General features: G+C 50.0%; 1 protein-coding gene across 6 annotated transcripts in view; it reads right to left on the bottom strand.

The window, feature by feature from the left end:
- The window catches only part of Cul9 (cullin 9), a 47,316-nt gene that overhangs the window by 6,672 nt on the left and 25,857 nt on the right, over window positions 1–14,787 (bottom strand). For 5 of the 6 annotated variants that reach the window (XM_026785382.1, XM_005359749.2, XM_026785383.1 and 2 more), the window contains 17 exons: window positions 14,310–14,400; window positions 14,013–14,184; window positions 11,258–11,363; window positions 10,710–10,805; window positions 10,354–10,529; window positions 9,992–10,125; window positions 9,473–9,649; window positions 9,191–9,300; window positions 8,738–8,920; window positions 8,442–8,602; window positions 7,986–8,214; window positions 7,716–7,905; window positions 2,865–3,010; window positions 2,651–2,780; window positions 2,301–2,500; window positions 1,389–1,639; window positions 48–393 (listed from right to left, as the gene is read on the bottom strand). In XM_026785382.1, the coding sequence (XP_026641183.1) occupies window positions 48–393; window positions 1,389–1,639; window positions 2,301–2,500; window positions 2,651–2,780; window positions 2,865–3,010; window positions 7,716–7,905; window positions 7,986–8,214; window positions 8,442–8,602; window positions 8,738–8,920; window positions 9,191–9,300; window positions 9,473–9,649; window positions 9,992–10,125; window positions 10,354–10,529; window positions 10,710–10,805; window positions 11,258–11,363; window positions 14,013–14,184; window positions 14,310–14,400 (2,898 nt within the window). Of the gene's footprint in view, window positions 1–9; window positions 394–1,388; window positions 1,640–2,300; window positions 2,501–2,650; window positions 2,781–2,864; window positions 3,011–7,715; window positions 7,906–7,985; window positions 8,215–8,441; window positions 8,603–8,737; window positions 8,921–9,190; window positions 9,301–9,472; window positions 9,650–9,991; window positions 10,126–10,353; window positions 10,530–10,709; window positions 10,806–11,257; window positions 11,364–14,012; window positions 14,185–14,309; window positions 14,401–14,787 lie in introns of all 6 variants that reach the window. The other variant, XM_026785386.1, reaches the window with a different exon arrangement.

The following is a 14,787-nucleotide window of genomic DNA, read 5'->3' as shown; positions in this document are numbered from 1 at the left end:
CGTGCTCACCTTGTGGAGAGGCAGGGAAGGAGAGGCCGCGTGCTCACCTTGCAGCAGCAGTGCTGGCAGCAGAGGGAGGGAGAATCGTCACTGGGTCCTAAGGGGCTGAAACAGACAGGGCAGTGGTCTGGGCGCATGAGGACGACCTGTGCCTGGGGCACTCGCAGCCCAGCTGCAAGAAGCAGGGGCTCTGGGTCATCACTGTAGCTCTGCAGCAGCTGCTCAGTGCCCCAGTGGGCATGTGCCAGAAGGTGTTGGGCTACATCTGGCTCCAAGTTCAGCGTCTCCTGCACCTGCTGCACCGTCTGCGCCATCAATCCTTCTACCTCCTGGGGACTCATGGTACGGCCTGCAGGCAGCTGTAGAGATGCCAGGGCCAACACAGCTTCAGGGCTGAGGGAGAGAACAGTGGTTAGTGTCTCCACTGTTTACCTATCTACAAGCTCCCGCTGCCCCCAGCTCCCCACAGAGGACCCAGTGCTTACACTTGTCTCAGCAGCCTACGTATCACCTGAACCTTCCTAGAAGCACTGGGTAGCTGTGGGGTTGGCTGGCTGCACAATGACTGGTGGCATTGTAGGCCCGTGGGTAGAGCTGAGGGTGATAAATGACTTCTCATGAAGGGGACAGTCCATTGCCCAGAATGCAAGCAGCACGTCTAAAGCCTTCCTATGCCAAGCGTAACCTGTGCACCAACAGTCTGGGCATCACAGAAGGAGTGGCTGAGTCACATCCGTACTCGGCCACACGTAACACTCATAAGGTGTGACAAGTCAGAGAACTCATTCCACCCCTCAGGCAGGCACCACGGACCAACAACAATGCTGTAACACACTAGGGGGGTGCACTTGAGGTTGGAAGTTTCAGGGGTGCTGGCAATCTAAAACAGCCTCCAGCAAACTCCCCAGCAGAACAACTGCCTGGAGCTTGGCAAACCCCCCAGGCAAGCACACAGCTGGTGATCTGTACATATTTACCGCACAGACCAAATCTGTTCAGAAGAAGTGACATCAACACATCTGGGTCTCCTGCCCAAGGGCTGGCTCCAGGAGGATGGGACAGATGTCAAGACCCTTGATTGGCAAGGCACTGGGCGGGAGGGGGGTGGATGGAGGAGGGGAAGGTGAAAATCAGCAAGTAGGAGGAATAGATAGGAAAACGGACAGGACAGACTGGAAGTGATGTTTTGTTTGATTAATTTGGTGTTTTTTTGAGACAGGTGTTACTCTGTAGCCCTGGCTGGCCTCAAACTCACAGAGATCTGCCTGCTTCTGGCTATCAAGTGCTGGGATTATCAGGAAAATGTTTTTATACAAGTGACTTTTGCAGGGCTTTGGCCCCATAATCCTCCTCACCCGTAGAAAGTGGATAGAGGGAGGGGTGGCTACCTAGGTCTGGAGATCTCAGTACTCTGGCTGCCACAAAAGGGAACATCTGCCTGACCCCGGCAGGGCCCCATGGGCTCTGGGGTAGCATAAATCAGGACCTGGGGCCGGTCATCACGCCGTTCCACATAGCCCTGGCCCAGGAGATGCAGGATGCAAGAGAGAACATCAGTGCTGGAACAGGCCACACTTCCGACAACAGTGTGGCCCAGGCTCCCAGGTGGATTTGGACTCTTCCTCCAGGCCTCCAGAACCTGGATGGGAAGAAACAAGCAGATCACCCTTACCCAAGGAGCCTGCACGGGTTCAATACCTGGCGCCACCAGTTCTTACTGGTCATGCTTACTTTCTCATCTATCCAACATCAAAAGTGAGTAGTTGTATTAAGTTAATATTCATATTAATTTTATTTATACTATTGTTGAGGACCAAGTTACTCAATCACACACATGGTAAGCACTCATGTCAGAATAGAGGGCTGCAGAGGCAGTGGAATAAAGTGCTTGCTCCTCAAAGGTGTGCCCTGAGTTCGAATCCCTAGAACCTATACAAAGTCTGGGAGAGCAGCATGTGTGAACCCCAGGTGCTCCGAAGGAGAGAAGGGAGACAGAGACAGAGGAGCCAGGCGCTCACACATGCAGCAACAAACAAGAAAGCTGGTGCCAAACAAGGCTGGAAGGTGAGGACAGACACTCAGGGTGTCCTCTGATCTGCACTTGCACGTGTGCATGCATGCACACACACACGAGGATACACACACAAATGTCACACACACATAACAGGAAGAACCAGGTGGGAATGTCACTCCAAGGATGTTTCATACTGAAAGAGGTTAAGTTCTCTTGTACTGACCTCTGGTCCCATCTCCAACCCCAGCCATGACTCTGCCCTCAGGATGTGGTCCTTTCTGCCTACCAGACAAACCAGCTGATCAACGTGGAGGCCTTTTTCCCCATAGGCTTTGAGTATGCGGATAAGAAGACAGCTCAAGAGGTTCCTCTTCTGTTCCAGGGTCCGGCCCTCATCCTTTTCTACACTGAAATACGTCTGGGGAGGTATCAGCCACAGGACCTCTTCATGGGGCTGGGACCTAGGCTCACGAAGGCGCAGCATCCCTGGAATCCGGTCCCCGATCAGGTACCCAAGGACAGGGAGGGACACATGAATGAGGGTCCCACCACACTCTCATTCCCCAGGTACTCTCCCACCCTCTGGACCTCCTTCTATCATGCCTCGGAGGCTCAGCCCAGGCCCTGCTGACCTACCCGCCTGTGGAAAGCGCTGAGCCTCCTCCAGGGTCAAAGGACCATTGTCAGCGATAAGGGGCAGAAGTGCCTGCTGCAGAAGCTCTGGAGAGAGGTCAGACGTCTCCAACAAGGTCTCTACTGACACCTCCTGGTGAGGAGAAACAGTGCCCATGGGGTGAAGAGGAAAGGAAACAGGGGAGGGAGGGGACAGAGAGAGGAGGGGCTGAGGAACCTCAGTCTTGTTGAAACTCAACAGCAGCCACATCTGCACAGTGGACACATGCAGGATTTGGTCCCCAAACTGCAGCTCAGCCCGGCCCAGCCATGTCCACTGAAGTCGCCGATGTGGTCCCATGTCCAAGACTGAGTAGTTTTGACCTAGGGAGGTGTCGAGGAGACAGAGTCAGAGAGTGGGGGATAAAGGCGCTAGGGCTGAGGTGTAAAATCAAGCGTAGCATTGTACGTTTGCGGGTTTGTGATGACACTGCTATATATTCAAAGACCTCACTGATCAGCTTTGAAGTATTCCAGAGAATCAGTTCATCATTTAAAAAACAAACAAACAAAAATAGCTGTTCGGTATAGTGGTAAATGACTTTAATCCCAACACTCAGGAGGCAGAGGCATGAGGATCCCTGGGTTCAAAGAAGCCAGGCTGCTCTACACAGAGTAATCCAGGCTAGCCAGAGCTACAAAAGAAACCCAAAACAAAAACAGATATAGAGGGAAGAGGGCAGGCCCAGGCTTTCCTGGCAAAGAAAAGCCTAGCAGTTAGCTAAAAGTTAGCTTCTCTAGAAAGACAGCATCCTGCTCACACACGAAGGAACAATGACAAACTAGAGTTTCACTCTTTCATAAATGCCAACGCAGTGGCTGACATAAGGAACTGGGGATGGCACTCGGTTGGTGGAATGCCGACCCTAGTATACACAGGGCCCTGGGTCCCACTCTACACCACATACATGAGGTATGCCTGCAACCCCACACTTAGGAAGTAGACAGATGGATCAGAAGTTGAAAGTCATCCTCGGTGACATAGAGTTTGAGCGCAGCCTGAACTACCTGAGTCCCTATCCCCAGAAATCAAAATCCAAAGCAACAAAAACTGATTGTACTAAAGAGCCTCTGGTGTGGAAATCCACAGCTCCCTTGACATCCCACAGGACAAACCTGCAACCCCACTTCCTCACAAACAGCCATGAAGGGAGAGGGGGACAGCAGGACCTAGACAGGAGATGTGAAACTGACCACATCTTAGTGGCTTGGGCTCGTGTGGATCCCCACTAAACAAATACTAATTTTACAGCAAGAATAAGACAGAGACTCTGGACAGCCAGGGGAACAGGAACACACACAGCTGATGACACTGGGACGGTCTGAGAGTGATGGCACCTTTGTCTTTAGAAAGGGGGAGAACGTGACGCTGGGCCATATCTTGGTATTCTGGAATTTATGTTGTTTGTATATGTTTGAAATTTATCATTGTGAAAATACTTTAAAATTTATCTTTTTTATGTGTATGAGTATTTTGTCTGCATGTATGTCTGTGCACTGCTTGTGTGTGGTCCCCTCAAGAGGCTGCAAAGAGCATCAGATCCTGGGAAACTGGAGTTACAGATGGTTTTGAGCAGCTGTGTGGATACTGGTAATTGAACCCAGGTCCTCTGTAAGAGCAGCCAGTGCTCTTAACTGCTGAGCCACGTCTCCAGCCCCTTTAGGAAGAATATTTTAAATGAAAGAGAGCTAGGGATGTAGCCCCGCTGGTAGAGTACTGGCCTGCCATGCACGAAGCCCATGGTTTCATCCCCATACAGCACAAAACTGAGCATGGTAAGTAACCGATGCCTGTAAGCCCAACGCTCAGGAGTGAGGTGGAAAGGAACAAGTTCAAGGTCATCCTCAGACGTGTAAAGTTTGAGGCCAGCCTGGGGTGTGTGAAACCTGTATCTAAAGGAGAGTAAAAGGAAGTGCCCTGAGAAGGACTAGCTGTGAATAGCTCCCCTGCCTACAGCTTGTTAACAGAGGCAAGGAACAAGTATTAACTGTCCTTGGCCAGGTTTTCAGACTTAACATCACTGGGGATGGGAATTTTATGTTTGAGCATATGCTTAACACTAAAAAGCCCCCAGTTTAAACCCAGAACTGGGGTGGGGCGGGAAGACAGGAGATGAACATTTTGACAGTTATCAGTGTAATGATCACAGAGCCTGAGTCCTAACCCACACAAAGTGAGCAACTACTGAAAAACAATTTTTTTTCAAGACGATTTCTCTGTGTATCCCTGGCTGTCCTAGTATTCACTATGTAGACCATGCTGGCCTTGAACTCACAGAGATCCATCTGCCTCTGCTTCCCAATGCTGAGATTAAAGCCATGTGCCACTACAGCCTGGCTAAAGTTTTAGAGGACTGGGTTCTTCAAAACACGTCAGTGTTCAGAGCCAAAGATGACTGAGGACTATTCCAGATTAAAGGAAGACACCTGAGACCTGAACCAGCAGTGACATATGCCTGGATCCTCTCCTGGATGGAAAGCAAGGATACAGATGACTTACTTTATGGATCAGTTGACAAAACTGCAATTCAGAAGGTAAATTAAGGTACTGACTTAATCCCCATGTGTCAGAACACCTTCATGCCTAGGTAATAAATTTAGGAGAAAAGGACCAGGAAAAAAGAAACTTTCTTTCAATGGTTCTAAAAAATAACATGTATGTGTTCACACAGATATACACACATGTGCACTCAAAGGGTAAATGAGTCAGGTGTGCTGGCACATGCCTGTAATCCCACCCAGCACTTGAGAGGTGAAGGCGAGGGGTCTGGGAGCTGAAGCCCAGTCCAGGCTACAGAGGGAAACCGTTTGAAAAGAAAAAACGTCAGTGCTAACAAAAGCCAGCACAGTGATACCCACCCACCAGAGGAGCCTCCCTGCAAGGTTCATACGGTGAGTGCCTGGTCACCGCCACAGTCAGGCCTTTTCTTCCAAAGAAAAAAATAAAAAGCCAAGTGTTGACAAAAGGTAACTTGGATAGAGCTTCCATGGGAGTTCTTTGCATTACCACTTTAATTTTTCTGTAAACTTGAAATTATTTCTAAATTAAAAAATAATTAGGGACCAGGCAGTGGCACACGCCTTTAATCCCAGTACTCAGAAGGCAGAGGCAGGCAGATCTCTGAGTTCAAGGCCCCCCTGGTCTACAGAGTGAGTTCCAGAACAGCCAGAGCTACACAGAGAAACCCTGTCTTGGGAAAAAAAAATAGGGAAGGGTGTCTGAAACTGTATTCTTAAAGCTGTTAGAAGGGGAAATGCTATTCCAGACATATTTTACCACAATAAAAAAAGTAGAAACAAGAAACAAAGTCAGGCCTGGAAGACTGCTCAGTGGGTAGAGTGTGTGCCAGATAGGCACAGTGAGCTGGTGTGGGCCCCAGCAGCACATAACAGCCAGGAGCTGAAGTTCCAGAACTCTACGATCCCAGCACCCAGGAGGCTGAGAGGAGGTGTCCTCAGGGCCCACGGGCCAGCCAGTCTAGGTAAACTGGTGAGTTCCAGGTTCAATAAAAGACCTGTCTCCAAAATAAAATAGGACTAAAGAGCACACCCTGTGTTGACCTCTGGTACCTGCACACAAAAAACATATGCCACACACACGTACATACATATACCACACACACGAACATGTATAGCCATGCCAATTCACACCTCCCCACAAACATGTATACACACATGAATACATACATAGAGAGGGAGAGAGGTAATGGAAAGAAAGAAGAGAAAGAAGAAACCCAAGGACTGGAGATGTAGCCCACTTGTGGGATGGACGCCCAGCTGCTCACATTATCTTGGCTCTGCTCTCAGGTGCACATTTAAAATCATTCCGGAGTGCCTCCTGATAAACCCTTTTGTAAAGGCAAGAAAGTGTTTTTTTATGATACTGGTGCACGCCAGCAACAGGGAGGCAGAGGCAGGCGCACCAGTGTGTGCAGTGTGAAGCCCTAGGTTTGAGCCCAGCACCACACAAACCCCTAGGAACTCCGGTACAGAGAAGGTAAAAAGGATCAACAATTAAGGTCCTCGTCTTCTATCTAGAGAGCGTGAGGCCAGCCTAGACTCCATGAGACCTGCCTAAAACATAGAGACTTCTCTCAATGTGAAAGCCAAACTAAAGGGAAACATCATCTACAACACGCTAGCGCATGAGTGTCATCAAAGGAAAACTCATCTACAACACGCTAGTGCATGTATCTAAAACACGCTAGCGCATGAGTGTCATCAAAGGAAAACTCATCTACAACACGCTAGCGCATGTATCTAAAACACACTAGCGCATGAGTGTCATCAAAGGAAAACAGTAATAACAATGCTTAATTTATCACCAAACTAGGAACCCACACAATCACTAGCTACATGTAGTTCAATTTTAGATTTAAAATGAATTGTCCTCAGTCATATTTACAAATTCAAGTGCTTAGAATGGCTAAGAACAGTTATCATATTGAAAAGTTCAGAAAAAAAAAACGTTCTGTTTGTTTGTTTTTGTTTTTTGAGACCAAGTGTCTCTGTGCAGCCCTGGCTAGCCTGGAACTTGGTCTGTAGACCAGGCTGGCCTCAAACTCAGAGATTCGTCTGCCCCTGCCTCCCTAGTGCTCGGACTAAAGGTGTGCGCCATCGCTGATAACACTGGGTGCCAGACTGTTCTGCATCTTGATCTGGCAGATGGGTACATGGCTGTATCGAGGTATATAAACTCCTTAAGCCTTCTACTGAATACTAATTATATACCACTAAAACTGTTCCAAAAAAAAAAAAACAACAACAACATAGGATGTGATTAAAATGATGGGGATAAATAGTCTTAAATATTTTTACTTGAAAATAAGTTCTTAAGACTGAGAACGAAGTGAGCACAACCTGAAGACAGAAAAACAGGCCCAGTTCCCAGGAAGTTGAAGGAGAGAGCAAGCATTAATGAGGCTATTCCCATTCGTCTGGACCCTCCCCTTCCTGTCTATCCACTCCTTTCCTCTGCTGCTACCCAGAATGCATCCCCATCTCCAGGTCCCTGTCCCTAGCTCCTCACTGTGGCTGTAGAAGCTGGAGAAGCGACCCAGGGCATCGCAAAACTCTGTGGGAAGGAGCTGTCTGAGACCGTGCAGGTAGCAGAGTGGCGAGACGGGCCAGCAGCGTGGTGACAGAACCAGTACAGAAACTTCTGGACCTGGGTCTTCTACAGAGAGCTCCTTTCTGGTCTCCTGTACCTGGTCTTCTTCCTGAGGAGCAGAGGGATGAGCCCATGAGCTCTCCTAGTGGGCCTGCTCTCCCGTTCTGCTGTTCCTCCCCTTGCCCTCACCTCCACTTCCTCTAGCCTCCATTCCTCCTGGTCCTCCTGCTCCAAGAGTTGCCTGTCAAGCTGCTGGAGCTGGTAGACGTGGAACTGGCGCTGCAGCTCCTCTGAGGTGCGCAGGCTCTGCAGCATCAGCTGGGGGAGGCGGTTGGGGAAGCAGAGGCCAATCTGCTCCAGCACAGCCCCCTCCAGCCAGCTCGAGCCCAAGCTCAGGACACGGTCAGCCATGTAATGCCTGTAGCACACACAGTTGGGCCAGGTCTCAGTGGGGCCAGCTTGGCCCAGGCCCAGCCTTCCCCTCAAGAAGTAAGTCTCTGTATTACAGCTCACCTAAGCCACAGGACCCACCTTATCTCTGCCTTAATTTCCCCACTCCTCCTCCTTCATCTCTCCTTAACTCAAATCTTCCCTTCCTCTGGTCTCTAAGTCTCCTGTTCCCAACCTCTCCAGAATGTGACTTACCGATAGAAATGCTCAAAAGTAGTGGCCAGCTCTAGGCCAGAAAGGACCATGATGGGTTCCAGGCACCGCTGAAGCTGCCCCAACATTTCCACTCCAGAGGCTCCACCAAGCAAACCACCCTGGATTTGTTGGTCAATGTGCCTAGCAAACTGCTCAGTCATCTGGGGACCACAGAAAGAACATCAGACAAGCCATGGACAAGGAATCGGTGTGGGAAAGTGGGATGAAGGAAGCACAAGGGCAAAGGAGAAGGAGGGGAGAGGGCATGCCCATGCCTGGCCCTTGGTGTGACTCACATGGGCAGCGGTGAGGAAGGATTGCTGCAGCAGGGCTCCAGAGAAGCCACTACGCAGAGCCAGAGTAAAGGCTGCTCGAGGCCCAAACAGCTCCCAGCCTGCTCTCTGCAAGCGCTCATAGAGATTACAGTAACGAGGCACAAAGTCAGAGGCCCTCCAGGCTGCAGCCAGGAATCTGCTGACCTAAAGTGACAGAGTAAGAAGCGACATAAGGGGCTGGAGAGATGGCTCAGTGGTTAAGAGCATTGCCTGCTCTTCCAAAGGTCCTGAGTTCAATTCCCGGCAACCACATGGTGGCCCACAACCATCTGGAATGAGGTCTGGTGCCCTCTTCTGGCCTGCAGACATACACACAGACAGAATATTGTATACATAATAAATAGATAAATATTTAAGAAGTGACATAAAGGAAAGACCACTTGTGCTCCATCCTGCGGACTTGAATCTGCCTACCTGTTCCTGCACCACACTCTGCCAGCACTGGGTGATGTTCCTAAGGCTGCTGCTGGAAAGGACTGTGGATGGCACGGGGCTTCCATCCTGGCTCTTACTGTTCTTGCTGACTGTGGAGACAGGGGGCAAGAGTGAGCTTCACTCCAGCCTGTGTGGGCCTGGGGTCTTGGGTGTTTGTCTCCTGGAAAGGTCACCACGTTTCAGAGACCTAGAGAAGCTGCAGAGGACAGAGCTAGGTAGCCCCACAGTACAGACCCAGCTCAGCAGGCTGCAGTGACTCACGGGACTGTGTGGATGGCTCAGAAGGCCCAGGAGGGGGTTCCACATGCACCAACAAGTGGCACAGGTGCCGAACTCGTGAAGCAAAGGACGCTGCTTGACTCTGGGAGCTCCGCACTTTCTCCCTCTGCTCGAAGTATCGGTCCAGCAGCCATCCCAGGGAACTTATACCCTCAGCATCTGAAAGAAGTCAAGTCAAGAATGGGTTCTGTGGGAAGAGGGGGACAGGAGTTGAGGCACAGGTTCAATTATACAAAAAGAAAGCAGAGCTCTAGTCCTTCCCCACCACAGTCGGCTTCTGTTGGAGCCTGGGAGCAGGGTAGCAGGGTGAGGATGGTGTGGGGGTGAAGATTCAAGTCACTCTCAGGAAGCAGTCCCTCGAGTGGGAGGGAAGAGAGGAACACCAAGGTGACAGGCCTTGAAGGACAAATACAGGAATTAAGAGGACCAAAATATCAACACAGATGACCTGAGACTTGTGAGGGGCTGGTGTGGGGACCAGGGACGGGGCGGGGTGGTTACCGGGAGAGGTGATGTTCTGCACCAGCGGGCTGACCAGGGCCTCCCAGCAGGTCTTGCCCAGTGCGTGGGCGGCCTCGTCATCAGGGAGGAAGCGATCAGCAAAATTCTGCTCATGGCGCAAAACTCTGTTAAGTCTGGAAACAGAAAGTATATGGCAGATTAATGGCAGGCTCCCTACCTGCCAAAAGGCAATTTCACTGTGGCCTCTGCACAAGTGCTGATCTACTCCCAAGCCGGCTACTGGGGTCCTCCTGCAATCTGCCAGCACACTTCACCTCATGGGCAGCTGCAGCTTCACTGCTCAGACTCCTGCTTCCTACAGTGTCAGTCCCTAATCGTCTTCCCTCCTGTGCTGCACCCACCTGGGACAGAGCTGAAGGAGGCGCCGGCGGTCCTCTGCTATGTCCTGGCTCCATGCTTGTGCCCGAATTGTGTAGAAGAGACAAGTACGTCGACATAGTTGCTCCCGGAACAATGGCCAGAAAGTGGGCTTGGGGCCCAGCACCTCCACACCCCGAACCCGAGTGTCGATGCCACCCTGCAGTATACACAGACTTCTCACTTGAGCTACTCCGTACTCCAAAGACATGTTCCACACCCTGAATCCCCAAGATTTCTAGGCCATCTCCAAGCTGGCCACGGAGGAGCCCTAGCTAATGTCCTGCTGAAGCTGTTGGAGAACCCACTAAGGAGAGTCTGCACTTCTTCCTGGGCCCACCTGCTGGCAGCGCTTTATGCGGATCTGGATGATGGGCCAGAAGCGGTTCAGGTTCTCCAGGAGGGTTACCCGGCTGGCGGAGGGAATCACATTTACCTGACAGGGTAGGAGAGAGGAGGCAGAGCTCACTAAGCAGTGAGGCAGGGCTGGACACAGGTCTCAGCAGTTACAAAACCAGAGGACCAGAGACTGACCCCCCAGCACCCATGCTGGTGTCATACAACTTCCTGAACCTTGCTCTAGGGATCTGATGCCCTCTTCGGCATTTACGAGTGCTTGCACTCACACACACACAGATACATGCTTAGACACAGAATAAAAAGGAAGCAGAACAGAAACAAGTAGAGCTGGAAGTAACCCTGACAGCAATCCAGACCAGCACAGCCCGTGTTCTCACTTGTGCACTTCAAGTGGTAAGGCCTTCCCAGAAGGGACCAAGAGAGCCATTCCCCAGAGACTGGGTCTTCCCCACCCAAAAAATGAGGGATGAAAACTGAAAAATGGAGGGACGGGGGGCACACAGTAAGGGGCTGTACAAGGGTCCCCACCGTGTTAAGTTCGGTGTTGATGCAGCTGACACTGTCACCCCCAAACACCACCACCCTGGCTGGCATGTAACTTGAGTCCTCACTGGCCACAAGCAGAGTCAGCTGCCTGAGGGAAGAGAAAGGAGTCAGTGAAAACTAGGGCCACTTCATCCTCCACTTCCTCCTCTAGCTCCTGACATGCCTGCCTTCCCCAGACCCTCAGCTTTCCCCTTTATATCCCTTCAAAGTGGTTTTACTTAAATCCCTAGATTCAATGAAAAATTAATGCCATGCTGTGCACGTAACAGACATTCCCATTCCCATGTCATAACTAGCAGGTTCCTCAAGGCCAACATGACCACATGGGACAATCATCTGTCCACAGAAGCCCACCCCTTTCTATTTGAAACAGGCTACCTATCTGGCCACAGGTCCCCTCACCAACCAATGGCAAGTCTTGAACACACTACAGTCTCTCTTCTTAACACTGAACATTCTCGCCGGGCGGTGGTGGCGCATGCCTTTAATCCCAGCACTCGGGAGGCAGAGGCAGGCGGATCTCTGTGAGTTCGAGGCTAGCCTGGTCTACAAAGGGAGTTTCAGGACAGGCTCCAAAGCTACAGAGAAACCCTGTCTTGAAAAACCAAAAAAACAAACAAACAAACAAAAAACAAACCACCGAACATTCTCTACTAGATCACATGCACTTTCCAAAACCTTTTTTTTTGGTTTTTGTTTTTTTTGTTTTTGTTTTTTTTGTTTTTGGCCTCCAACCCAAATTTTCATGATAGCCTGAGTATTGGCTGAAAAACAAGCTAGTTTCTTTCCTTCTTACAAACCGTGGAGGACTCCCTGCTGTAGAATGTGGAGCATCTGTTTAATGGTGCAAAGATATGGTGCTTTTTTTGTTTGTTTGTTTTTTGAGACAGGATTTCTTTGTAACAGCCCTAGCTGTGCTGAAAGTAGCTCTTGTAGACCAGGCTCATCTCCAACTCACAGAGATCAGCCTGTGTCTCTCCCAAGTGCTGGGATTAAAGGTGTGCCTTACTGTTACATTTAACTCTGTGAAGTTGTGTTACTCTGTCTGTCTAAAACACCTGATGATCTAATAAAGAGCTGAATGCCAATAGCTGAGCAGGAGAAAGGATAGGCGGGGCTGGCCGGCAGAGAGAAGAGAGAGAGTAGAGAAGAGGAGGACACCAGGGGCCAGCCACCCAGCCACACGACCAGCAATGGAGTAAGGAAAGAAAGGTATATAGATTAAAGGAAGATAAAAGCCCAGGGGCAAAAGGTAAACAGGTTAATTTAAGAAAAGCTAGCTAGGGGCTGGAGAGATGGCTCAGCGGTTAAGAGCATTGCCTGCTCTTCCAAAGGTCCTGAGTTCAATTTCTGGCAACCACATGGTGGCTCACAACCATCTGTAGTGAGGTCTGGTGCCCTCTTCTGGCCTGCAGACATACACACAGACAGAATATTGTATACATAATAATAAATAAATAAATATTAAAAAAAAAAGAAAGAAAAGCTAGCTAGAAATAAGACAAGTTAAGGATGGGCATTCAAAACAAAGAATAAGTCTCCCTGTATTTATTTGGGTTCGGAGTAGCGAGTCCCCAAAGAACAAAGAGGAAAAAAAATCAACTACAACTCTCCAAGTTTCAGAACAAAGTTCAAAGTTCCTAGTTCACAAACTCTACAGTCTGCATCTGCCTGGTTTCACCCTGCCACTGGGATGCACCCCTCATTTCACCTAACAGCATTTTAAAAAATGCACCCAACACAGCATCCTGATTCTCCCTTTGCATGCTGCCTCTCTGCCTGGAATATCACTGAGTTCTCATTATCTAGATAATTTCAATTTCAAATTTCAGCTCAGTCAACACATTGCTGAGGGAACCTTCTCTGATCCTCATTGGTCCCAGGATCCTTTCTCCTGGCCATCTCTCTCTCTCTGACAGGCTCTTCCTCTTCACGCTGACCTTAATGGCTTTGCCTGGGTTCAAGAGATCCTCCTACCCCAGCTTCCCAAGGAGTGGGACAGCCATGTCACTGTGCCTGGACCATGGTACTTTCTTTCTCTTTATGCAATTTCTCTGCTTCTTTTTTTAAAAATATCTATCTATCTATTTATTTATTATGTATACAATATTCTGTCTGTATGCCTGAAGGCCAGAAGAGGGCGCCAGACCTCTTTACAGATGGTTGTGAGCCACCATGTGGTTGTTGGGAATTGAACTCAGGACCTTTGGAAGAGCAGGCAGTGCTCTTAACCACTGAGCCATCTCTCCAGCCCTCTGCTTCTTTTAGTCCCCCCTTGAGACAGGGTTTCAATATGTAGCCCAGGCTTGAACTCTTGATCCTCCTGCCTCAGCCTCCTGAGTGATGAGATTATAGGCATGCACCATCAAGCCTGATTCTCTTGATTGGCTCGCTAGCCTGGCTCCCCAACTAGACTACAATTTCCTTGTATCTGATTGTCCTTGTACCCCCAGAGCCTTGTACAGCGATTGGCTCTCTTGACATTGAACAAACACTCATGGGAAAAACAGGTAAGTGAATTGGTGACGTCTGTATGTGTCAGAATACCAGCACCTGGGTTCAGACAGGGGGATGTCTACACAGCACAGCAGACAGCCCAGTGTGCCAATCATGCTTTCACTGCACAGAATGAGTTTGAGAATGTCCCCAAGAACAGGGTTCCTCATGGAGTTATGGGACAATGCTTCTGGGGAGACACACTGGTGCACTTAACACACACATACAAATGGGTTCACACCTAATAAGAACACCGCGGTGCATGTGCAAGGTGATGGAGTGGGAGCCGCTGCTGCCGTTGGACTCCCAGTAGGTCTTGGGGTTGCGGTCTGTCAGCCTGCTGGCCCGGTGTGGGTTGGAGGACACCTCCACCTTCTCCCAGCACTTGGCTTCCTTCACTTCCACACTGGAGCCTGGAGAAAGTGGGAAGGGGTGGGGAGACCACAGCGTGGGCAGAGATAAGGAAAAGGCCTGGAGAGTGGGAAGGGAGAGACGATGCTGGGTGGGAACCCGGGGGAAAGTGGAGGAGGGCACCTACCCTGGCAGAGATGCCTGAGGAACACATCAAAGAAGGGGATGTTGATGGGTTGGTAGGTTCGTCTATGGTCTTCAATCTGGCCCAGCACCATCTGCAGCCAGAACATGGAGCAGGGAGGGAATACAGAGGAGAAATCAGAAACACACAGAGACAAGGGGGCCAAGAGCCAACAGAGCCTTCAACCCCTTTTTTGCCAAATTCGAATAGGACCATGTTGGGAAAAGTTAGGGAGCATGTGCCCAGATTTGCTGCCACTTCTGCCACATAAGGATTCCACAGAGACCCATGAAGAGCAAGAGCCCAGCCCTCGCTTCCGGTTTTGTAGGGCCCTGGTCTCCCTTATTCCTGTGGTGCATTTGTGGGGACAGTTTATGATCAACTAGCTAAAGCTTCCTGTGTGTTTCTGTGCTAGCCCTGCCCTGGCTGGTGGTTAGCTGTAGGGCATTCACTCCTTTGTTAATATGGTAATTTCCCACCT

The sequence above is a fragment of the Microtus ochrogaster genome, linkage group LG2 (assembly GCF_000317375.1).
Source record: "Microtus ochrogaster isolate Prairie Vole_2 linkage group LG2, MicOch1.0, whole genome shotgun sequence".
Lineage (NCBI taxonomy): Eukaryota > Metazoa > Chordata > Mammalia > Rodentia > Cricetidae > Microtus > Microtus ochrogaster.
The sequence above is the reverse complement of the archived record's forward strand: the minus strand, read 5'-3'. Positions and strand labels throughout refer to the sequence as shown.